A 25589-nucleotide genomic window follows, 5' to 3' on the forward strand; every position below is an offset into this window, starting at 1 on the left:
AGGATGTATCTGATAGAGACGATTTTAGCCGCATATTCCTTCACGTAGAATTATCCCCTGGCGCGAGACTGGATCCGGAAACTTTTTGCCACAGCATCGCTGCGCGCCGGGTGCGGGGCGACATCACGCAACTCCGCCCAGGCGTCGTACGTGATGTCAGCGAGATGACATAAGTCTCACCCCGGCGCGCCTACGCCAGTTTTCTTCGGAGAACTTTTCTGCACCACAATCCGGAGCCACCAGACAAAAAACTGCGGCAGCATGGGAACAGTGTGCGAAAGAGCAGAAAAAAGAGAATGGAGACAAACCACACCATAAGGAACAGTGCAACACTGCATTGTTCAAAGGCAGGGGCAGAAGAAAGAACAGACCAGAGCCCTGAGCAGCCACCCTGCCAGTAGGTAGACAGCATTCTCCCTCCCCCCCGTGTCCCGGAGACAAGGAACATGCTTAAAAGGCATGACCATGTAGCAGGCCGACCACCCCCCAGCCAAAAACAAGGAAGGGGGGAGCCGGTCCCAAGACAGACAGGAACAACAAACCTCCAAGCCACCCAGCATAGAGGGCAACCACCCCCCCTCCCCAAGGAAAAAGGACAAGGCATGGCCAGTGGACCACTATTCAAAGGTTAGCAGAGGGGCCAGGACCCCTAGCAGCAAGAGGAAGGGAGGGGAGGGACAGACAGAGATTGAAGGCAAACCCCCCCAAACCTGGACTAGCCAGAGCAGCGGGGCACAAGAGCTCCGTAACTCCATCCTCCAAGAACCAAGAGGAGGATTGAATTGCAACCAGATGGAGCCACCCGTCAAGAGCAAAAGAAGGCACAGCCCCCACCGGGAGGGGAGTACCCAAGACCAACCTAAGGGTCCTCGCAGAACGGGGAGGAAGGGCGGGCTGTGAAGGAATCTGCGGCTAGAATCATCTCTATCACATACATCGTTACCGAAGGTAAGTAACTCGTACATCTGATAGAGACTACTAGCTGAAGATTCCTTCACGTAGAATAGATACCCTAGCAATACCCATGGGGAAGGAGGGTCTACGAAAGGACCCCACCAGCCTAGACAGAACAGAGGGTCTCACATGGGACCAGATCTGCGGACCAGGTAGGAAACCTCATCCCCACCAGGCAAGAGGAACCGCCACAAGCAGAACACCACTGACCCCAAGAGGATGTAGGAGAAAGAAAGAAGACTGAAGAGGCCCTTACACTCACAGCAGAGGAACCAAGGGCAAGGCCAGAGAGGCCGAAGCACCCCTGTCCCCTACAAGGCAACAGAGCTTCCATCCAATGCCTAGACAGGAAGAGGAGGAAGAAGAAGAAGAAGCCTAGAGGGTCCAAGGAAATGAGGGAAAGGAAGGCAACTCCCCTCCAGATGGAAGGCAACAGGCCAGCCAGAACGGCGCCGACAGTCATAAGCCACCAGAAGCAAGAAGAACCGCCCGGGGCACCAGGAAGACCGGGCAGGCGGTGCCTAACAAGGGAGTACACAGAATCATCCCAGCCTTCAGGACAGGAGCAAGAAGGTGAGGAAATGGCCGGACCCACCACTACGAGGGGCCACGCATACGGCCTCAAGAAGCAAAAGCAACATACATAAATGCCATGGAGAACCGGCACCCGAAGGCGACTAGAACTCCCTAGCAGAGCGCAAGATATATAACAGCTACCACTACCCCACATAGGGTACATTAAGTCCCAAGATATGGGAACCCTCTTTGGAAGAACTTCCGCAGCAAAGAAAAAACCAAAAAGAGCCTCGGGGAAAGAAACCCCCACGGAAGACTTGTTAAGCAGCCCAAGAGAAAAAAGAAGGCCTAGTCTCAGGGCCAAGCCTGTGCAAACAACTCTGGCAAAAACACGCACACAACAAGGGGCCGTCCAGCAGCCAGCCAGGCCATAGTCCCAGCAAAGAGGACTCCGATGGCCATAAAACGCGCTCCACAGCAAGGGCAACCGGCCCACAGAAAAGCCCAGAACCAGCTCAACTCAACAGTCACTGAGGAGGGGAAGGAGAAGGAGGATAGGGCGGAGGAGGAGGAGGACGACAAAGCCCCGCCAGGAACCTTTGGATGGCGGAGTCAGCCGGGGCATGGAATAACAGGCTGCCATCAAACGGAAGATCAATCAACCGCTCCCGGATATTTTCAGGGAACACTCCGTCCCGAAGCCAAGCATGGCGACGGAGGGCGACTGAGGAAGCCATGGCCTGGCCCAGCACCTGAGATGTCCAGAGCGGAGCGGAGAATAAATGCCGCTAGCTCCCGGCCATCCAGCGCATGATGCCGTAAGTCCACCTGAACAGTTTCTTGTGAAGCTGCGGGTCCCAAAGACTCAGCCGAGTCCCACAAACAAGAGGAGGCCCTAGCCAACACATATAAGGTGTTAAGGGCCCGCAGGGCAGCGATACTCGAGGCAAACATGTTGCGCTTCCAAGAGTCCAGCCAGTGGGCCTCCCGGGACAGCGGCGTCAACAGTGGCGGCAGGGAGGGAACAGCAGTCCGTAGAAGAGGCCTGGAGGCAGAGGGGTGGAGGGAAAGACACACCGGGTCACGCGGCGCCAGGAGGTGCCAGTGTTGAAGGTGCTGAGGCACCGGATCCCCTGAGGCGGGGTGCCTCCAAGCCCCCGTCAGGAAAGAAAGGAGCTAACTCTCAAAGGGAAGCAAGATCTCTCTCCCACCAGAGCCCTGGTGGAGACACTCCAAAAGATGGTCCGCCGGGAAGTGAGCAATCGAGCCACCATTGCGCAGAATGCCCACAGCTGTGGACACCGCGTGAGTGAAGGTCGCACCCGCCTCCGTAGGGCCCGGCGGTGGAGAAAGCAGCTCCTCCGTGGGCAAAGACTGCAAACTAAGGTGGCCGCCCCCAAAGCCAAGAGGGGCGGGCTAAGGCCAGACCTGGAAGTCAGAAGGAACTGAAGAATGGGGGAACTGCCTCTCCTCCGATGAACACCTCGGCCTCGGAAATTGCAGGGAGCCGCCCTTCGATGAAGCCGGCGAAAAAGACACCATGCGGCGGCCTGTCTCCGAGGAGGATGACACCAGTATTCAGTCAATCTCCGGAGAAGAGGGCGCGTCGAAGACTAATCCGCTGCACGACCCCTGTGCGGAGCCGTAGAGTCTGCCGCCCGAGGCAAGTTATCGACGCCATCCGGCATCAACGGAGACACCAGACAGGGATCCTCCAAGTCACACCGCGCCGGGGGACCGGAGCGGAGCCAGAACCGAAGTGGTCAAGGGGCGGTGCCGGAACAGCACCCACTCTTCCTCCGCCGAGGCAGCCGCCTGGCTGGAGGAACGAGAGGGACCAGGGGAGTGACACGCAGCCCTCCGCCAGCCTCAGCCCAGGATGTAGCGGAGGTGGCCCGGCAACCCATGCGGAGGCGCCAGGGACGATTCAACCTCCGACTCGCCCTCCGAAGAGGCAGTCGCCCACTCCGAGGGACTATTGGGCCCCAGAAGGGGACAAGGGGTCCCCACCCAGCCTCGAACCAGAGCGGGACGAGGAGGGTCCACTGACCCCTGTGGCGCCGTCCGGACCAGCAGGTGTCGGCGCCGTTGTGGCGTCAGCTCAGCCGTGGACAAGGCCTTCGCCTACCCAGAGGGCCGAGCAGGGCTCAGGGATGCGACCCTAGCCCTGGCGACCTCCCGCCACACCACAGGAACTCCCGCAGGAGTTTGCCGCGAGACGGGGGCGCCGTGGTCTGAAGGAGGGACCCTCGAAGGGCCGCACCCCAACAGCACCACATCCTCCAAGCCTGGATCCGAACCTGTCGGCGCCGGAGCTGCCGGTGGCGCCACAGAGGGCCCCGCACAAGGCAAGGGATCTGCTGACGCCCAGGAGGGGAAGGGAGGAGGAGGGATGCTGTGGCAAAAAGTTTCCGGATCCAGTCTCACGCCTGGGGATAATTCTACATGAAGGAATCTGTGGCTAGTAGTCTATCAGATTATGAAAAGCAGTTCATAGTGCAGACTGATGCCTCTGAGCTAGGGATAGGAGCGGTCCTACCCCAGATCAACGATGAAGGCCAAGACCAACCTCTTGCTTTCATAAGCAGAAGGCTTCTCCCCTGGGAGCAGCATTGAAGTGCCACTGAGAGGGAGGCCTTTGCTGTGGTTTGGTCCCTGAGAAGTTTTTCTGCATGGTATACCCCCACGTTCTGCTGAATTGCTGATGTTTTTTGACTGAGTGTGCCCTGGGCTCCTGCTAATCAGGTACCCAGGGCCTATGTTTCTTCCCTAGAATTGCATTGAAGCCTAAACCCAATTGGCATCTCTTACCACATGTCAGCCCCTGGTAAATGGTACCACAGGTACCCAGGGCACTGTGACCGGAGAAGGCCTCTAAGGGCTGCAGCACCTATTGTGCTACCCTTAGAGGTCCTGTACCCTGACACACACACACTGCCTTTGCAGGCTGCGTGTCTTGGTGCAAAACAAAATGAAGAGTCGACATGGCACACAGGGATGTGTGCCATGTCGACTCTTCAATTTGTGTGTTTGAAGGAGAAAATGTTTTGGAAAGCTAGTTGAGATGGTGATGAGAATGATGTACAACAAAGTGAGAGAGTCGTCTTTCTTGTGGGGATTTGTGTAATTTGGTGTTTATGAATATTACATTTTGTAAAGGTGTCCAGATTCTATAGAGAAAATTGTAAAGTTGAAAAATAAATAGATTCATTCAAACTGAAAGTTTGGTTTAGAAGGAGTGGTTTCATTCTGTTTCTTCTTTTTAATTGATTAAAAAAGCAGCAGTATTGGCAATTGCTGTTGTTCATTGTGAATCTAGGTATCCAGCACTGAGTTAGAGAAGTAACGTGAAAAGTAACTTACCTGTAATTTACTGACAAAGCCTATTCATTTCAATGTACTGTATCTGCTAAGTATTGCAACCTACTGCATCCCCTGTAAGTAAAAAAAAGTGCAATTCCTATTGCATTTTCAAACTGTTCTACAATCAGCAACTTATTACTATAAATTACTTAATGCTTACCAGTGCCAGGCTTGCTTGGTTCTAGAAATAAAACAACAGTATATTTTTTATACAAAAACAATTGGTCTAGAGTTGAGCCCTTGAGTGTGTGAATTCATTTGCTGGCTGAGTGCGTACATCAAATGCTTAACACTGTCCTCTGATACTGCCTTACTTCTCGACGACTCTACCACAATCAGAGAGTAAGTTTCTATCTAACTTTAACCTCTGCCTACCTCTGGGGTCACCCGGACTCTATACACTCTAGACCTGATGTTGGTGTAGTATATATAGAGCCAGTTTCCTACAGAGGACCTTAATCGCAGTGGTTTGTTCTGCCACAAGTTCCTTACCTGCAGGGGTGAGTGGGAGCCAGTGGGACTCCCAGGACCAGGAGTCTCCGCCGCAGGCAGCATCAGCGCGCTCCTCCCCCAGCCCCCGCCTCATTACCGCTCGCGGCCCCCGCTTCGCGGGAGCCGCTCGCTGCGTTTTTTTCTGCCACAATTTCCTTACCTGCAGGGGTGAGTGGGAGCCAGCGGGACTCCCAGGACCAGGAGTCTCCGCTGCATGCAGCATCACCACGCTCCTCCCCCTATTTTGTTGACCTATATCTTTGGAGACGCCCACCGCTGCACGCGCAGGCGCGCGTCGTTTGCCGCCCGGGCCAAGGGCGGGCCCGTTTGAGGCCGGAGAAGGCTGGGCTGGGCCTACCCTCCAACATTTACCTTGATACGCTGACTGTCCATCCCCCTACGGTAAGACTTAACCCCTGGTTACAAGACTTGTAAAGTATGACGGTGTAAACTTGTGTGGGGGCAGCATCTTCAGTTATGGCAAGTGGTGCTGCAAAGAAAGGGCCCAGGGGGGGGGATATGGGAACTCTGGACTATTTCATTACTAGAGCCTCGAATGTGATTGCACAAGAGATTGAGATAACTGAACGACGGCTTTCACTTGGCCTGGGAGCAGCTAAGACTCCTATGGAGAATGGACTATTGCGGGACACTTTATCCCCCCAGGCCCTAAATGTTACCAATGACCTCCTGCCATTGGGTAGTAATACCCTAACTTTGACCGAGGATTCCGCCCTAGAAACAAGGTCATTGAACCAGACAGCCTGTGGAACAACTAGATCCAAGTCTGCCTCATACAAGCTAAGAAAGTAAAGTAATCTTCGAAGGACAAACAAGGCCCTAAAAACAAGAGGGCTGGGCGCACACAAAAGGAAAAAACTGTATGGGCAGTGGGAGGTTAACAAGGTTGGCGGGAGAGGGGTGAAAAGATGTGGACCAAAGTGTCGAGTCAGAGATGGCGGAGATGGCGCCACCCCCAACCCCCCCCAATCCTACCGGACATACCAGTGGTCCCTGTGGTTACTCTGAACAGTGTCTTCTGGGAGAAAGTGGGGACTATAATTGCTGAATGTCTAATGCCCCTAACAAATAGAATGGCAGCCATTGAAGCAAATCTACTCTCACTCACTAATGCACTAGATCAGACTTCTGGCGCACAAATAAATCCTAGCACTCCTATTACTGAGCAACAACCCCTAACTCCCTCTGGAGCTAACGACACAAGCGGAGTTCGGTTACTGCCAGACCATCAAAGGGTACAGGGAGTTGGGAGCCCACCATTGGCCAAATCAGGACTAGGTGTGATTAGGTCGGAAAGACAGGACCTAGTGGGTGGGAGTTTACAACCGGTCAAACCAGTGTTAGTTGCCAATGGGTTGGACAGGCACCCTCAAAGTAAGGCTACATCAAGGATAAATCAATATGCTGTCCCGAAACTCTTTAGTAAGACCAAATCAGCAAGTACACGAATCGACCTACCCCCAGAATGCAGTCCCCTTGTTTTAGTTCTTGCAGGGGTACCTCCACTGACAAATGAGCAAGAAGAAACACATACCTCCCTTAAGAACAAAGTCACTGATTGGCTAAACAAAAATAGACCACTACCGCAAGATGTTACAAGCGAAATCCTGCTGGTCCGAAAAGTGGCATGGGTGGGCTATAGAACCAAGGATCTTATGGGAGATTGTGTCCTAATTAATTTTAGGGATACACGGACAGTGTCTCATGTATGTCAGTGGCAGTATTCCACACCAGCGCCAGCCATTCAGTCCCTTTCCCTCTCGTAATTCTATCCACCAGTTCCACCGCATTCCACCAGTGACAGAGATGCAGGATGGAACTTGGTAGGCTCCACAACAAGAAAAGGATCAAGACAGGGAAGGTGTAGAGAATCCTCCCTGGTACCTGAGGACACACGTCTATACAACAGATTCAGCTGCTTAGACATGGTGGATTGACTAACTCCTAGTGAATTGGATAATAACTTCGGGGGCACACAGGGGGCAAGCCGATAAATCGAGGGGCTTGAACTGGGAGGACGCATACAGGAAGAAAAATTGGTAGGGAACGGCTTATGCGGTGGGGCAGTCTTACCGAGCTTAGTTGATGCAACCAGTCCCCAAGCATCCAGAGGGCCTGTACTGGACACCAGTAGGGGGGGGGGACAAGCTAATGCCTAGTCCTGGTGGTGGAGCTGGCCCTCCAGAAGAGGGCAACGAGGTACAAATTGAGAGAAGAGTTCCTGGCATAAATCTAGAATGTATCAAAATTGTGTCATGGAAACTGGCAGGACTATCCAATAAAATTACATGCCCAGAATGGGGATCATTCGTGGATGAAAATGATGTGTGCCTCTTTCAAGAGACCTGGGCACGCACAGAGGAATTTAGAGTGGGCTTCGCCTCCTTCCACTATGGGGTGGGAGAGGGCGTCCCTCTGGAGGCCTCACAATCTGGGTGGGAACTCACTTGGGTTGTAAGGCTAGTATACTCACTCCAGAGATATTCAATGTGTGGTCCTTGCATGGCCAAATATTTTTAAATTAGCATTGATCAATGTCTATTCACGCCCGGTTAGCCTAGGCAGAGAGTCCAGCACTATTGATGATCTCTCCTCCTTCATCTCAACTATCTCTAATGATTGCCATATAGTGGTAGGGGGTGATTTAAACTGCCACTTTGAGCCCCTAGAGGGTCTCAATGAAGGTGCCCTCAATTCCAATGACCCAGGCCCCATTTGCTAGGGCATGGTCCCCCCCTAGCTGTTCAAGTCACTGCACTAACTATTACCCACTCCCTACGAGCATGCAATGGCCGTACACCCTCGGATATCCCAGCCAAATGTACATACAATAAACCAGGACAAATGTCACATCTTGACTATATCCTGGTGGAAACTAGGCTCTGGACGAATGTTATCGATCTCACTGTGACGATAAGAGAGGATAGTGACCACAACGCCCTCATTTTAGAAATGGCAGGAATGGGAATCCATCGACGGGCGAAGGCATTAACAATCTGACCTTGACAAGCAACAGGCGCAGAGTTAGATGGTCGAGATTAAGGGAAAAACCAGAACAGATAGCGAAACTGTATACTCTGGCAGTTCCTCTGCTGGCAGAAGCTGCTGTTCTGAATGAGCTACCATCATCCCCTGACTCTCTCGCACGGATAGAGGCTTTGCATGGGGCCTAGTATGCAGTTTGGCTGAAGTACTGAATCCTAGGGTGTCCAAGAAAGGAATTAGGGCCTCTTGTTCCTCCTGGTATAACACGGCATGCAGGAAAGCAAAGTGAGAGCTAGTGGCAGCTGTTAAAGATAACAACAGAGTTTTAATAAAAGACAAGAGGGTTCACTATAAGAAGTTAATCAAGCGCGCAATGGAAGAATGGGACCAGGAAAAGTGGTCTAGCTTATCCTTTGCCTTAAATTCTAAAGATTTTAAAACATTTTGGTCGATAATAAGTGTAGGCTCAGGACAAGCAGAGCAAGCGGTAGAACCCAACCTAGTCCCTGAAGTATGGGAAGACCATTTCCGGGCTTTGAACTCTTGCGAGGCTATCCCTGAAGATGCGTTTGTAAATCTAACTACCCAGGGCTCGCGCACCATCTGCTCAGAGGAGTGCACGGTCACGGTGGCTGAAGAGTGCACTGCCATTGATAAACTTGCACTAAATAAAGCACCCGGCTTGGACAAACTTCCGGGCGATCTATTCAAGCATCAGCCTAAAGTCTGGGGCCCCTATCTCTGTCTTGTTTATAATGCAATCCTGAGAGGTATGGCGCTCCCCAGTACTTGGCTGGGAGAAGAGATAGTCCCTATCTTTAAAAAGGGTTCGCCTCTGCTCCCATCCAACTACAGACCTATAAGTCTCATCGACGTTCCGCAGAAGATCTTCGCAAGACTTATTCTAGATCAACTACAGGACTGGATGGAGGAGTTTTAAATACTCGGCCCCTATCAGGCAGGGTTCAGGAAGAACACCTCCACCGTAGACCAAATTTTTCGATTAGTGTTATTGCACTGGAAAACAGTGCATATAGAGGGTGGCAGTCTCTATATGGTGTTCGTGGACCTCCGCTCCGCCTTTGATCTTGTACCTAGGGGCAAATTGTGGAAAGTCCTTTTAGAGCTGGGCATCCCCATTCATCTCCTCTCAGTCCTGATTAGGCTACATGAGGCAAATTTTGCCCAAGTCAGATGCGGGAAGAGTGGTACTTTCACATCCAGATTCCCCGTTGGCCGGGGGGTAAGGCAGGGCTGTGTGCTTGCACCGACCCTGTTTTGTCTCTATGTCAACGGGGTAATCACGCATCTGAATGGAGTGTTGAATAATGATGCACCTAAGATAGCCGGGAATAGGGTACCGGTGATAATGTTCGCCGATGATACCCTCTTGCTTTCTAAATCCCCTATGGGTATCCAGAGAACATTGGACAGCTTTGTAGAATTTTGTAACAAGCGGGGTTTGGAGATCAACTCACTGAAAACAAAATTCATGATCTTCAACCCACCCAGAACCACAAGACCCAATCCCACCCTGGGCAAAATATTACTGGAAAGGGTAAGCACATTTGTTTATCTTGGGGTAACGATTAATGAGAGCTTGACGTGGGGTCCCCAGGAAATTAAATCCCAGTTAAAACTTGCCCAATTATCGGGTGGGATCCTGAGGCTATCTAATGCTTCAACGATAAAGCCTCTTGGTCCACCACTGGAGGGCTACAAATGTTATGTTATGTTATGTTAGGCTCATTTATTAAGCACACAGATGCTCCAGCGAAGGAGCGTCCTGGCGCCCGACAAGGTAGCAACACAACACAACTGGACAGAACAGAGCAGGGAAAATTTAAGGAAACAAAAAAGTTTTTACTGCTCGACGGAAAGAAAGCAGATCCCTAAGGGCGCGAATCGCCGGGGGAAGGGAGTTCCACAACACTGCGGCGCGAACTTGAAAAGAGCGGCCGCCTGCCCTGCAACGCTTAAAGCGGGGGACGACCGCAAGTTCTAGGTCGGAAGATCTTAAAGCCCGGACCGGAACATAGCGGGACAGAAGATTGGAAAGGATCATAGCAGGGGATCCCTTGAGAATTTTGTAGGCTACACAGAGGGTCTTGAACTGGATCCTTTGCGCAATCGGAAGCCAATGCAGCGTACGCAAGGTGTTAACAATTGGGCAAGATCTGGGTAGTCCCACAACAGCTCTCGCTGCGGCATTCTGGATGCGCTGCAGGCAGGTGATTTCCAATTGATTTAATCCCGCTAGAAGGGAACTGGCGTAATCAAGCCTAGAGATCACGGTTGCTTGAATCACAAGTTGCCTGGTGGTGGCATCAAAATTTTTTAGTACAGGCCGTAGTCCACGCAAAATGCCAAAGCAGCAGGCCGCCGTGCGCTTGGTATGGCAGACAAAGGTGAGAGTTGGATCGAGCCATACCCCAAGGTTTTTTAACTCAGCGACCGGGGTTGGCGTAGGACCCAGATCCGACGGCCACCACCTGTCTCCCCAGAGTTCCGTTTGTTTGCCAAAGATCATGACCTCCGTCTTGCTTGCGTTAAGCTGGAGACAGTTGGAGGTCATCCAGCTGGCGACCGCCCGAAGTCCTTTCTGGAATCTGGGGGCATCCACATCCGCATCCCCGCTGATCGTGACCGCTAACTGGGTGTCATCGGCATATGACACCATGGTCATACCCCAATGCCTGACCACCTCAGCCAGCGGTCTCACGTATAGATTGAATAATGTGGGACTCAGCGAGGAGCCCTGGGGGACCCCCAGATCCAGAGGAGCGAGAGAGTGAGGGAGAGCAAGCGAGGGAGCGAGGGAGAGCAAGCGAGGGAGCGAGGGAGAGCAAGTGAGGGAGGGAGGGAGAGCCAGCGAGGGAGAGCAAGGGAGAGCGAGGGAGAGAGAGCGAGGGATGGAGAGTGAGGGAGGGAGGGAGGGCAAGCGAGGGAGGGAGGGAGGGCAAGCGAGGGAGGGAGGGAGGGCAAGCGAGGGAGGGAGGGAGGGCAAGCGAGGGAGCGAGGGAGAGCGAGGGAGCGAGGGAGAGCAAGCGAGGGAGCGAGGGAGAGCAAGTGAGGGAGGGAGGGAGAGCCAGCGAGGGAGAGCAAGGGAGAGCGAGGGAGAGAGAGCGAGGGATGGAGAGTGAGGGAGGGAGGGAGGGAGGGAGGGCAAGCGAGGGAGGGAGGGCAAGCGAGGGAGAGCAAGGGAGAGCGAGGGAGAGAGAGCGAGGGATGGAGAGTGAGGGAGGGCAAGCGAGGGAGGGAGAGCGAGAGAGCAAGCAAGCGAGGGAGCGAGAGGGAGGGAGAGCAAGCGAGGGAGGGAGAGCAAGCGAGGGAGAGCGAGGGAGGGAGAGCGAGGGAGGGAGAACAAACGAGGGAGAGGGAGGGAGAGGGAGGGAGTGAGAGGGAGGGAGGGAGAGGGAGGGAGGGAGGGAGAGCGAGGGAGGGAGAGCAAGGGAGGGAGAGCGAGGGAGGGAGAGCGAGGGAGGGAGAGCGAGGAAGGGAGAGCAAGGGAGGGAGAGCAAGGGAGGGAGGGAGAGTGAGGGAGGGAGACAGAGTGAGGGAGACAGAGCAAGGGGGACAGAGGGAAGGAGAGAGAGGGAGACCTCAGAGTGAGGGACAGGGAAGGGGAGAGAGAGAGGGAGACCTCAGAGAGAGGGAGAGCTCAGATTGAGGGGGAGGGAAGGAGAGAGAGGGAGAACTCAGAGTAAGGGAGAGTGAGGGAGAGAGAGGGAGACCTCAGAGTGAGGGAGACCTCAAAGAGAGGGAGACCTCAGAGTGAGGGAGACCTCAAAGAGAGGGACGGAGAGAGAGGGAGGCAGAGGGAATGAGGGAGAGGGAATGAGGGAGAGGGAAGGAGAGAGAGGGAGACAGAGGGAAGAAGAGAGGGAGACAAAGGGAAGGAGGGAGAGGGAAGGAGAGAGAGGGAAAGAGTGAGGGAGAGGGAAATAGAGTGAATAGAGTGAGGGAGAGGGAAATAGAGTGAATAGAGTGAGGGAGAGGGAAATAGAGTGAGGGAGAGGGAAATAGAGTGAGGGAGAGTGAGGGAGAGGGAAACAGAGTGAGGGAGAGGGAAATAGAGTGAGGGAGAGTGAGGGAGAGGGAAACAGAGAGAGAGGGAGAGGGAAACAGAGTGAGGGAGAAGGAAACAGAGAGAGGGAGACAGAGAAAGTGTGAGACAGTCAGGGTGAGTGAGACAGAGGAAGAGAGTCAGAGAGACAGTCAGATTGCGTGAGACAGAGGGAGAGATGGAGAGAGGGAGTGAGAGAGTCAGAGAGAGACAGAGAGGGAGAGGGAGGGAGAGAGAGAGAGAGAGAGAGAGAGAGAGGGAGAGGGAGAGGGAGAGGGAGAGGGAGAGGGAGAGGGGGAGAGGGAGAGAGGGAGAGGGAGAGGGAGAAGGAAACAGAGAGAGAGGGAGACAGAGAAAGTGTGAGACAGTCAGGGTGAGTGAGACAGAGGAAGAGAGTCAGAGAGACAGTCAGATTGAGTGAGACAGAGGGAGAGATGGAGAGAGGGAGTGAGAGAGTCAGAGAGACAGAGACAGAGAGAGAGAGAGAGAGAGGGGGAGAGAGAGAGAGAGAGAGGGGGAGAGGGAGAGAGAGGGAGAGGGAGAGGGAGAGGGAGAGGGAGAGGGAGAGGGAGAGGGAGAGGGAGGGGGAGAGGGAGGGGGAGAGGGAGAGGGAGAGGGAGAGGGAGAGGGAGAGGGAGAGGGAGAGGGAGGGGGAGAGGGGGAGGGAGGGGGAGAGGGGGAGGGAGAGGGGGAGGGAGAGGGGGAGGGAGAGGGAGAGGGAGAGGGAGAGGGGGAGGGGGAGGGAGGGAGAGAGAGAGAGAGAGAGGTGTATGCCGGGTCTGGTGGCTCAGTGGATGAAGGCATCCGCTGCAGGAACCTGTGATCAACCTCATGGTCACAGTTTTTTTTTGCTCTTGCCCCGCCCCAAGACCACACTCAGAGGCACCCTCCTCTACAGGCCACCAGGACCCCGTGCACAATTCAGTGAAGACATCACTGACTTTATCACCCCACACGCCCTCCCCTCCGAGGACTACATTCTATTGGGAGACCTCAATTTTCACCTGGAAAAGAGCAACGACAGCAACACCACCACCCTTCTGGACAATCTCGCCAACCTCGGACTCAGACAACTTGTCAATACCCCCACTCACTACGCAGGTCACACACTCGACCCCATCTTGACCTCCAGCAAACATATCTCCTTCACTCACACCACAGCTCTCCATTGGACGGACCACAGCTGCGTTCACTTTATCTACAAAAAGACCACAACCCACAACCATCCTCAACCTACTCTGCGAAGAAACTGGAATAAAATCACCATTGACCAGATCTCCTCATCACTTCTTCAATACCCCCCTACCCACTCTTCGAACCCCAACCAAGCAGCCATTAACCTCACTCAATGGCTAACCAACAGCGCCGACAACCTAGCACCCTTGAAAAAACGTCAAATCAAATTAGGCAGCAAAAACGCCCCCTGGTTCAACGATGATCTTAAGAAATCCAAGAAACTCTGTCGCTGCCTTGAGAAGGCCTGGAAAAAGGACCCAAACACCAGCACCAGGGACGCCTTCAAAAACGCCACCCGCATACACCACCAACTGATCCGGACTGCCAAGAAAGCCGCATTCAAAGACCGACTAGACAACAACGCCCACAACAGCAAGGAATTATTCAACATCGTTAAAGAGTTTACCAACCCCACTGCCAACTCCAACGACATCACTCCCTCTCAAACCCTTTGCGACTCCCTAGCTTCATTCTTCCACGACAAAATCGCAGACATCCACAACAGCTTCGACAACCAACCCGGAGACCAACCCACCCAACCTTCTGCCGTACCTTCACCCCCTGAACATCCTTAATGACTGGAACCCAATCTCCACTGAGGACACCATCCGCCTGATGAACTCCATCCACTCAGGATCCCCCACAGACCCATGCCCTCACCACATCTTCAACAAAGCAGATTCCATCATAGCACCACACCTCCGAGACGTCATCAACTGCTCCCTCAACTCCGCCACCTTCCCTGAAAGCTGGAAACACGCCGAACTCAGCGCACTTCTGAAAAAACCCACAGCTGACCCCACCGAACTCAAAAACTACCGACCCATCTCGCTCCTTCCATTCCCGGCCAAAGTCATCGAGAAAGCCGTCAACAGCCAGCTCGCCGCCTTCCTCGAAACAAACAAATCCCTGGACTCCTCACAGTCCGGTTTCCGAGCCAAACACAGCACCGAGACCGCCCTCATCGCAGCAACAGACGACATTCGAACTCTACTGGACAATGGAGACACAGTCGCCCTCATCCTCCTCGACCTCTCAGCAGCCTTCGACACGGTCTGTCATAGCACCCTGTTACAACGCCTCAGAAACATCGGAATCCAAGGAAAAGCACTGGAATGGATCACCTCGTTCCTTGCCGGAAGAACTCAGAGAGTCCGCCTGCCACCATTCAAGTCAGAGGCCACTGAAGTCATTTGCGGCGTGCCACATGGATCTTCACTCAGCCCCACCCTCTTCAACGTATACATGAGCCCCCTCGCGACCATCGCACGACAACACAACCTCAACATCATCTCCTACGCTGATGACACTCAACTGATCCTCTCACTCACCAAAGACCCCAACACCGCCAAAACCAACCTACATGAAGGAATGAAAGAAATGGCCGAGTGGATGAAAAACAGCCGTCTGAAACTGAATTCAGACAAAACAGAAGTCCTTATCTTGGGTACCTCCCCCTCCGCCTGGGACGACTCTTGGTAGCCAGAGGCCCTTGGAAAAGCACCCATCCCGACGAATCACGCACGGAACCTGGGCGTCATCCTGGATTCCTCACTCTCAATGACCAGACAAGTCAACGCCGTTTCATCATCTTGCTTCAACATTCTTCGCATGCTCAAAAAAACATTTCGCTGGATCCCCACCGAAACTAGAAAAACGGTCACCCACGCACTGGTTACAAGCCGCCTGGACTACGGAAACACCCTATACGCCGGTACCACCGCAAAACTTCAGAAAAAACTCCAACGCATCCAGAACGCATCAGCCAGACTCATACTAGACATTCCGCGTAAAGACCACATTTCTGATCACCTGAAAAACCTCCACTGGCTCCCCGTCAATAAGAGGATAACATTCCGCCTCCTAACCCACGCACACAAAGCACTTTACGAACTTGGACCCGAATGCCTCAACACACGACTTTCCTTCTACACCCCCTCCCGCCAGCTACGCTCTTCCAACCAAGCCCATGCCGCTGTACCTCGCATCAACAAAACCACCATGGGAGGAAGATCCTTCTCCTACCTGGCGGCTAAAACCTGGAACTCACTTCCCATTCACCTTCGCCTCACTCAGAACCACCTAGCATTCAGAAAGCAACTTAAAACCTGGATATTCGACAAGTAAATCCCCACCCTTCTTCAAGCGCCTTGAGACCCTCTGGGTATGTAGCGCGCTATATAAATTATCTGACTTGACTTGACTTGACTTGACTTGTAGTGTACGCATAAAGGTGACATGCTGCTCCTTCTGCATCTCAATTGTGTCTCTGTCAGGCTACTACTTATTTCCTGGTCCAACACTCTCCAATGCCGATGCCCTGTGATGTGTGTGATTTGGTAACTTTGATTTTGTAACGGTGTATGGTAGGGGAGATGCACATGCCTTACTTAGAGACTCGGGGATAGTCTTATAGGCCGGGCCCAACTGGAAAGTGGCCCTTAGTTCTAGTTGGGCCTACAGCTTAGCCTTTTATATGTCGCGTATGACCGCTCTGTATGCGAGTCTTCGTATGTTCTATGGAGTTGGTGTCAAACGTCCCCCCTCCCCCCCCTCCGGGGCCAGTGACTTGTGTGAGCTTTGGTATGGATGTGCCACTTGCGGCAGTGTTTCTCTAGTTTCCTAGCCTGGGTAGGGACCCTCACTTGCATTTGGCTTAGTAGACTCTCCATAATTGATTGGGGAACTTGTTTTAAGGATTTTAAAAATTTGGATTGTCTGGAGATTCTTTATATAATTACAAATTCTATTCTAATTGTTGGGAACAGTGTACACGAGGTGGTACTGAAAACGATTTACTGGTCAGGAGCTTTTAAATAAAAAAATAAAAAAGATCAAAGCATAACAAAATGGACATTTAACATTAAACAAAAGATGAATGCAATGAAATAGTAACAACCTGAAACAGAACGCAGTTGTTAATTCAGAGCAGTACGAGTTGATTTGAAGTAATAATCTAGCAATCATTTGTTATTTCATAAAGCATAGACTCCCTAACATGATATAACATTTAAACTTTCAGCATGATTGGTAAAATTTCAACAGCACCACAATATATCTATATATGTAGAATTGGGGAAAATGTAGAAGAGTCTAAAAGAGAAAAGGTTTGACAGAAAAAGTGTTTTCTACCCCCAAAACGTGGCCCCATCCTAGTGCCTATAGCCTGAGGATAGGGGATGATCTGCATAGTGGGCAGAGCTAAGTGAGCCTGATAGTCTGTCCATATCAGCTTGTGGGCAAAAATAGCAAGGATTTCAGTGGAGAAACAAGCATTTGCGATGCAATAGGTCTCGCTTTTGCGTGAGTTTGAGCTATTCGCATTGTAAATGACAATGCCTTTTATTTATGTGTTTTGAAAACTTGCAAGAGGTGCGTAAACATGCACTCTGTACTTATAGCCTTTGCTTACGAGAAGCAAGGCCGGCAATAACTGCGCCTCTTTTACTGACAGCCTTACTTCTCGTAAGCAAGGACTATCTGTGCAAAGTGTGTGTTTACGCACCGCTTGCAGGTTTTCAAAACACATAAATTATAGGCATAGTCATTTACAATGCCAATAGCTCAATCTCTTGCAAATGTGAGACCTATTGCATTGCAAATGCTTGTTTGGTATACTTCAGTGCGCCGCCCTTGGTGGTGCTGACACGTCCAGACATAGGTTTCATGCTGGCTGTGCCACAGGAACCAAGATACACCTGACTGTAGACCCCCAATCACGATGAAACCAGTCCTGGGTCACACAGGACCAGGCCTCGCAGTTCGGGCCTGACTGAAGCAGGGTGAAGACTGATTTGCATATAGCTGGGTCCACACTGAGGAGCCATGCTGTGCAAAATTATGATGGATTGGGATGGAACCCCGAGTGATTACCAGGGGTTGGGATTAATTCTAACATTCGATCCATCACATTTTGTACACTGCAGTTACAAAGTGGTACACATCTGTATAGGACTGAGAAGCCTGGCACTGGAGGTGAAGAGGGGGCCTTTGATCCTTCAGTATGTATGTGGGGGGCGAGGGGGATGCCTCTGTCGTGTTGATGTGTGAATAAGTCTAGTGCTGGTTTCTGACTGTGCCCTTGCGCCGGGCTGGCGGCTGTGATGTCTAGTCGCACTGTGCCTTCAAGCTGTGAATTGTGGGCCCTGCGACTCCTGTATTCATTGCTGTTAATGAACCAAAGAATCGCTTAGTGACCGCATGGTATTCACTGCCTACGGGGAAGGGGAAATGTCCCTGCCAATCAAATAGCAGGGCATAGGGGGTGTGTGAAAGAGGCTGGCCTCACAGAGGCTGCTTAGTGGCCCGCATTCACCATAAGAGGGACAGATGTGTCAGCATGAGGGAGAGGGCGTGTGTGGAAGTGGAAGAGAGGGACTGTCCGCAGGTGAGAAGTAATCGAGAGAGAAGAGACCATGATAGTGTTTTAGAGCAGCTGGGATAGAAAAGGCAGGAAGTGAAATCACTGGATTCAATCACGTGCTATCTCACTGACTATCCGAGAGCGCATAGTCGTCCTCTCAAAGCCAATCACTCGGTGTCAGTCTCACTATAGACGCACATGCAGTGTACTCTGTCTCGCAGCATGGGCAGGGATGCACACCTCGCAGTCTCATAGGCGCGCAAGTACTCAATGTTTCGTAGCACTACAAAAAAGTTACATGTTACCTGCCTCGCAGTCGCCGCCTCACAGTCCCGCAGGTCAGAGAAGATGGCAGGAGTTTCACGGTACTCATGAGCCTTGCAGGTCCCCTCAAAGCTCTGAAGACACGCACTGTCCTACGGTATTTCAGATAAGAACTGGCTGTCACCACCTCTCCCTCCCCACACATACACAGATAAGCAGGTTCAAAACGGCCTCACTGCCCAGCAGAGACGTGCTGGGACCTGCTATTCCAGAGAAATTAATAGAAAGGCTGGCCCTCGGGTCTCCGAGCACTGCAGAGAAATCCAGTTACTGCCAGAGCGACACGGTCCAACCGAGAAGGCAGAGTTTCGCTTAGTCAGCCTCAGACAGAGAAGTTCATGGGCTAGGTAGATAGGTCAACACTGAACAAGCCCTCGCCATTGCGCGAATGTAAACAAATACAGACTTGTTAAAGGAGACTGTGCGAGTCTGGATGGGCGGAGCCAAAAGGAGACAGGGCAGTCACCAAAAAGCCTCACTTTCAATCGGAGGCCAGCGTTTACCATAAAGGATGACGCCGGCCAATAGAAAGGATGGGCAGAGCTTCCACTCCACTTCCAAAATCGATGACAATAGATCTCGCAGAGCGATCAGCGCAGGCGCTGCAACGCTAGGAGAGACCTAAAAAAGGAGTAACCTGACAACTATCGGCCCTCTGAGGCCAGACCCAAGCTACACCTGATTCACCAAGGTCCGAATTTTCCCTTACTTCCGAATGACAACCTATATCACACGCAAGCGGAGAGAAAATAAGACACCTTTCACTTCTACTAGATGCTACTAGTGTTGAGATCAATAGCACTAAGAAAACTTTTGTGTCTAAAAAACAATAGGATTGAAATGTTAGCTCTATGTCACACCTAGAGCATTTGCGTACCGACTTTCCAGCATGCCCAGCCATCCAAGCAACCCTTTACTGACACCCAGGGACGATGCATACCCTCCGTTCCATGCCAAGTGGGCCAAGTGCTCTCCCTTACCGACACTCTGGAACAAGCCGTATCATGTGCTCCACGCCAAGGGTCAAATACCAAAGAAATTGTAGCTACCTTCGCTTTCCTCTAGCATGCTGCCTAGGGGAAAAACAAAAGTGATCTATGCGCTTGTCCTAGTTTGCCATACACTAAATACTGAGACTAAGGGTCAGATGTAGTCTCTTACGCTACGACGGCTGTCTTCGGAAGGACCTTCACCCAATGGATTCACAGACATTCTAATCAATTATGACATCCGACCAATCGTTTCGGTCAGATGTGAATCCGTTCAGGCCGGGGTCCTTCCGTCGACAGCAGTCTGGCTCAATAAACCAATCTGTTCTGGCTGGCTCACCAGAACGTTGCTCGGATAGGAATTTACCTTAAATAAATGAAAAGGCAAGAGGCATTTGGCAGAACAGGAACAATTAAATGCTGCGGTCGTGAGAGCCTCGACACAGTGCGTCTGATCAAAGTTTCTCTGTGTACAAAGTTTTGTCTGTCATTGTACACAGTTCATGAGGTACAGTAAAACAATTTCTACATTCCAAAAAGCATATAAGTCATAAATTAAGAGTGGACACCAATGGCTCTCGAAATTGGGGAGAGCTAGTGTGGGCCAGTGTATATGTGTCCAGATGTCCGGTGGGGGGAGCACATGATCACGCCATGTAGTGTGCATGTCCTGTTAGGATTGGCTGAGTGTTTCTATCTTCATGTGGTATCTAGCTTTGTGGTATTTTTGGGGAATGCGAGACTTTGTGCGAATGTGTTTTATTGGGTCCATTTGCCTCAGACCTGTTTGTGGTGCAACTATCTTTGTGTGGGATAGATCAGGGTTTTCCTTGTCTGTGTTAAGGGAGATCCCATCTGTGACCTGGTAATCAACAGGCATAGGTGTGGGTTGTAGGGCCTGTCTAACCACATATCTCTGACCCTGGGTTGATGGGGAGGTCACTTTGGGTGAATCCGACAGCAATGATGTGAGTTCATTAGAACTCCTGAAAATAATATGGCAGTTTGGTATAATTTTTATTAACCTTCTTAACATTGTGCATTCAGTGGTCATAGCGTACATCGATATTGTCCTTACTGGTATTGAGATGATGTACATCGACGTTGCTCTTACTGGTAACATTGTCATTTGCAAATGGACTATGGCATACATTGAAATTTTTACTGGCGCTGTCCCCAGCGCAATAGTGATCCCATAGTAATTACCATCCCGAGTGCTCCTGCATGCGCTAGCCACAACCGCCCAGATTCCCGCTTGCATGGTACTTTTTAAGTAATAAGAATAAACAGTCGGCATGCCAACTGTTTTTATCATGCCACTGGGAGCACTAAGTCACTGAATTAAGTAAATACTCAGTAGGGCAAAGTGCTAATTTAAGCTTACCTTTACAGTTTTAGACTGCTCACCCTGTCCTGAAGATGATCTTGACTCAATAAAGATCCAAACGTCGTCGACCCCCCCCAACGAAAATCCCTCCATTGTATACATTTTTGTGGATTTCCCTTTGTTGTTTATGTGATATTTCGTCTATTCTCACTTTCACTCAGTCACAATACGCACCCTATCACTTATGTGAGCACCTGAACGTATTCCTGTAATACCAACATGTTGAAAAAGCACAATGATTAAAATTACACGTTGCCCTACATGCTCTGCTCCCAAATTGATTTAGTATCTAGTCTAAATAATTGTTTTCGCTTTTGGACCTATTTAGGCCACCCTTGAACCATTGTACTTCTTATAGACACTGCTGTGCAGGCACAGGTTATTGCATACATTGACATTGCATAGACTGGTTTTGAAAAGGTTATGCAGGCACAGGTTATGGCAAACGTTTGCATTCAATTTATTGGTATTATCGTTGTTGGGCCTGCACATATCATGGTATTCATTGACATCGTATTCACCCATTCCAACAGGATGTAATGAGACACTTTGAAACAGCATCCTGATTTCTCAACAATAACTGTAAAAGGTATTCAATGTGAGCGATACAGTCTCTATTTCCATTTCACGTTTTACTTCTTCTAGCATTCACAGAGGGTATTTGCTTTTTCTACGACTCTTGAAAGTTGCTTAGTGTGAACTGAGTTGTCTATATGTGTCTAGGAGAGTTTAGGTTGTTATTAGGTGTTCAAAACAGGTCACCATTGAGAGCTCCATGATTGAGGCTGAAAGCTATTCCAGATTCTCATAGTGCAATGTTGTGGGTGATAAGGGTGTGCAGACTATATTCTCATCCAGTTCCTGGTATGGCCCCTCTGCTGAGAACACAGAGCAATGCTTAAATATGTGCCAATTTTAACTACCATCTTAGGTGGAAGTATAAAGAATCAATGCACAGCAGTTAACAATAGTGACAGCTGCAAGCGAAAAGAAAATTCTATGTTCACTGGTGAGAAGAGTGGGTGCTTATGTGAGACAACAATTGAGTGAGAGCAAGTAGTGGGGAGTGAGTAAGAATAACTGCCTGATTGAGAATGAATGCAGTGAGTGATGGGGAATGAATGAGAATAAGCATGAGTGAGAATGAGTTTGAGTGAGAATAAGAATACTTTGGGAAAGTTTGCTTTGCTATCTGGCATTCCGTGCATGAATTCGCCCATCAGTTTCAATGACCACCAGCCGCTACTGATAGGCACACATATAGGCAGAGGGAAAGCATTAGTACAGTAGCGAAGATCAGGGTTGGCACCCTAGAGAGGAGACAAAGTCGAAAAGACAGGAAATCATATTGACTCAACAACCAAACTCACTATTTCCAAAGTTCGATCATCCACATTGAGGTTCTGCAACCACGAGATAAGTGCTAGATCTTCAGCATCTGCTCGATGATTCTTCATGGGACTGGCCCCCAACATTTCTAGAAATCAGAAGAAAACAGAGGCAAGACGTTTATCAAATCAGAAGGTAATTCGTTTCACTGGTTCAAGTGCATTTATTGTAAAGTGGACACTATTCTTACACATGGTTACGTAAAGACCTTTTGAATGAAATAAATAAACAGCTTGTTATCCATTTAAGCCAAAATGTTGTGAGCTGCTACCCATTTTATTTGTTTCTAATCTAAATAACCTGTAAAAAGTAAATAAACATACTAATAGGCTTCATTCTATTTTACAGTGGGCTAGGCAGACCATGCTTTAGGAGTCATCCTTTCAGAATCTGACATCGTAACAGAATCAAGACCTTTTTTTCTAAAAAAAATCTTTGCCCTTGAATATGCAGATTGTAGGAAGATGGCTTTGTATACACTTGTTTTATTTGAAAAGTTTTATATAGCGCTTCAAGACCCGAGGGTAGCAGAGCGCTTTACATGAGCATTAAGATTCCAGTTGGTACAGTAGATTCAGCGGGATCGGGAAAAAAATATACAGACATTACACATGTAACAAAAAACACTTCTTAAATAAGCAAAATAGACTAACAGATATGGCCATAAGTAGAACGTAGTTGCACAGAGTCCAGTGGATCCCCAAAAGTAGGCAGAGGCTAAAAGTAGATACTTCCTTACTCTCTATTTGAGGAAGTGTGGGCGAGCAGTAAGGCTTGATCAGAGGGTAGTGTTAAGCATTTATTGAACACACGAAGGCAAGGAATGATGTCACACACTCAAAGCCTGAACTCAGACCAATTTGTTTGGTATGAAATATTATTTAGTTGTATTTTATACCTAGAACCAAGCCCGGCCTGGTATGGGTAAGTGTAATAGCACTTTCAAAGAATAATGCAGTTAAATACAGTTTGCATGCAGTTGAATGCAATTGGATTAGTTAACATGAAGTCACTTGCTAAAAAACAGTTGGAATTACTTTTCAGTTACTTTTCAGATTACTTTACAAGTTACTTTACAGGTTACTTTTAAGTTATTTTTTATACTCAGTGTGAAATGCCTAGATATCACACTGGGACATTTCCTAGATAAAAGGTAAATCAGTTGTTTTATAAATATACACTTTAAGGTTTCATACAATCTAACTCCACACTTTTCACAGAAAAGCAGCCAATGCAATCCTATTACATTGGCTGCTTTTCTGTGAAAATTGTAGATATCGAATTTGAACATATCGGTTTAAAGGTAAGTACTTAGGTTTGGGAGTTGGTTTAATGGGGTTAGAGCAAGAGTTCCCCAAGGGTCAAGGAAGCACTCTCAAAGCACCCTCAGCAGCACTAGGGAGGCCGACTGCAGAGTGCTGAGGCCCAGTGTTATCCAATGGGGGAGAGAGGGGCCTCCAGTTGGTGGCTGCTCCCGAGCAGACCAAAGATTGTGGGAGCAAAGCTCCTGGACTTAAGCACAGGGAAAAGGGGGTTCAAGTTAGCACCCGAGGAGCGCCCACAGAGGCACTCGGGTGATGGGTGCAGGGGGCTGTTTTGGTGTATGTTGACCTGTTAATTTCAATGGGTATTCTCCGGTTTGAACAAACACTGCAGGCTCTGGCATGTAGATCTTCTGGAGGTGACCACCGGTTGGTGAGGTAGGTTGGGATGTTGTGGGATGCCCGGACACCGTTGGTTGAGCTACCTAAGGCTGTGGGGGTGCATGGATGTCTTTTGGTGTCTGGATTTTCTTACCGGGTCCGCTCGCGGTCAGGGTGATCCTCCAGAAAGGGGCTGCAGGCATCACCAGGGGGACTTGAGGCAGGTCAGGGATCACCAGATCCTAGGTCATGATCGCTGGGTAGACCTCTTCCTCGGGTTGGGCCACTTGAACTCAGGCGTGGGCATCTGGTGTAGAGTGGTGCAGACTTGTGGATTCAGCCGGAGCCAGAGTCTGTTGGCAAGCAAATCCGGTGCTCAAAGGAGACAAAGTCTTGTTTGGGAAGGCAAGGCAGGTCCTCCAGGTTCTGAGGGGTTGCTGTCTGCAGAACACACTGGGATTTCGCTGGAGCAGGTCGAGGTCAGGGCCAAATCAGTTGATGTCCTCCTCTTCTTCTTCAGGACTTCTCTTCGGTACTTCCTCTGGTTTCTTCTTGTTTGAGGAGGCAAGGTTCAAGGTTGCCCCTAAATACTAAATTTAGGGGCGTTACAGGTAGGTACAGGTTGTGACCAATGGGTCCCTTCCTTGGGGTGGGTACACCGCCTATTATGCCACCATCCAGTGGGAGGGAGGCTTAAGCCTCACTCTGGTTGGCTGGGTCCCCCATCTTCAAGATGGCGAGGACTAAGAGTTGGGCTTCACCTCGGCTCCAACTGAGGGATGGGGTATCAAAGGTGGGCACACCTCTCCTCTTAACTTGGTTTTCCCGCCGATTCTCCTGCCAAAGGTTGGGGTCAGAACCGGTGGGGGCCAGTTGCTGGGAGCAGCAAATGGCTGGGCAGCTTACAAAGGCGGCAAGCCTTTGAAATTTCCCCTTCATGGACCCTGCCCATCCGGGAGAGGAGGCTTAGCACCTTGTCCAAGGATGTGCTTTGTTTCAGGTCCAGAAACATGCATGGTGGCGGCAGCTGGCAAGCAGCCACTCAACCAGGACACTAGAGTTAGGTCGTTTTACAGAGGGCATCTTTGCGATGCCCTCTGAGTGCATTTTCTTATTAAATCCCACACTAGCATCAGTGTGGGTTTAATGTGCTGAGAAGTTAGATACCAAACTTCCCAGTTTTCAGTAAAGACATTATTGTGCTGTGGAGCTTGTAATGACAACCTCTTATACCATATACTCTTTATGGCTTTACTGCACTTACAATGTCTAAGAATGGCCTTAGACACTGTAGAGGTACAGGGCTCATGCGCCTGTATCCTGACCCCTGGTATAGTGCACCCAGCTTGAGGGGTGGATTACCAATGCCAGGGTGCCATGTCAACTCTTCACTTTGCTCTGCACCAAAACACACAGCCTACAATGAATGGGGTGTGTGTGGGTGTGTGTGTGTGTGTGTGTGTGTGTGTGTGTGTGTGTGTGTGTGTGTGCGTGCGTGTGTGTGTGTGTGTGTGTGTAGGGCCTCTAAGGGTGGCACAATGAGGGCTACAGCCCTTAGAGACCTTCCCTGGTCACAGTGCCCTTGGTAACTTTTACAAGGAACTTACATGTGGCCAGAGAGTTGCCAATTGGGTTTTGCAACAGTACAGTTTAGGGAAAGAACTTGGGACCTGGGTACCTGGTTGGCAGGAACCCAGGGCACACTCAGTCAAAGTGCATCAACATTAGGCAAAAAGTGGCGGCAACCATGCAAAAAGGGGTACTTTCCTACAATCCCCCCCCATCCACCAAATGAAAGAGGATGAGACTAACCTTTCCCTAGAGAGTCTTCATTGTCTAAGTGGAAGAACCTGGAAAGTCC

The 25589-nt window shown here is 50.4% G+C and overlaps 1 protein-coding gene across 2 annotated transcripts in view; it reads right to left on the bottom strand.

Annotated features, from left to right (window-relative positions):
- The window catches only part of LOC144823334 (mitogen-activated protein kinase kinase kinase 6-like), a 1091718-nt gene that overhangs the window by 58297 nt on the left and 1007832 nt on the right, over positions 1-25589 (bottom strand). For both annotated transcript variants that reach the window (XM_078681777.1, XM_078681776.1), the window contains exon 27: positions 22067-22173. In XM_078681777.1, coding sequence (XP_078537903.1) covers positions 22067-22173 — 107 coding nt within the window. The remainder of the gene's footprint in view (positions 1-22066; positions 22174-25589) is intronic.

The sequence above is a fragment of the Lissotriton helveticus genome, chromosome 3_1 (assembly GCF_964261635.1).
Source record: "Lissotriton helveticus chromosome 3_1, aLisHel1.1, whole genome shotgun sequence".
NCBI lineage: Eukaryota > Metazoa > Chordata > Amphibia > Caudata > Salamandridae > Lissotriton > Lissotriton helveticus.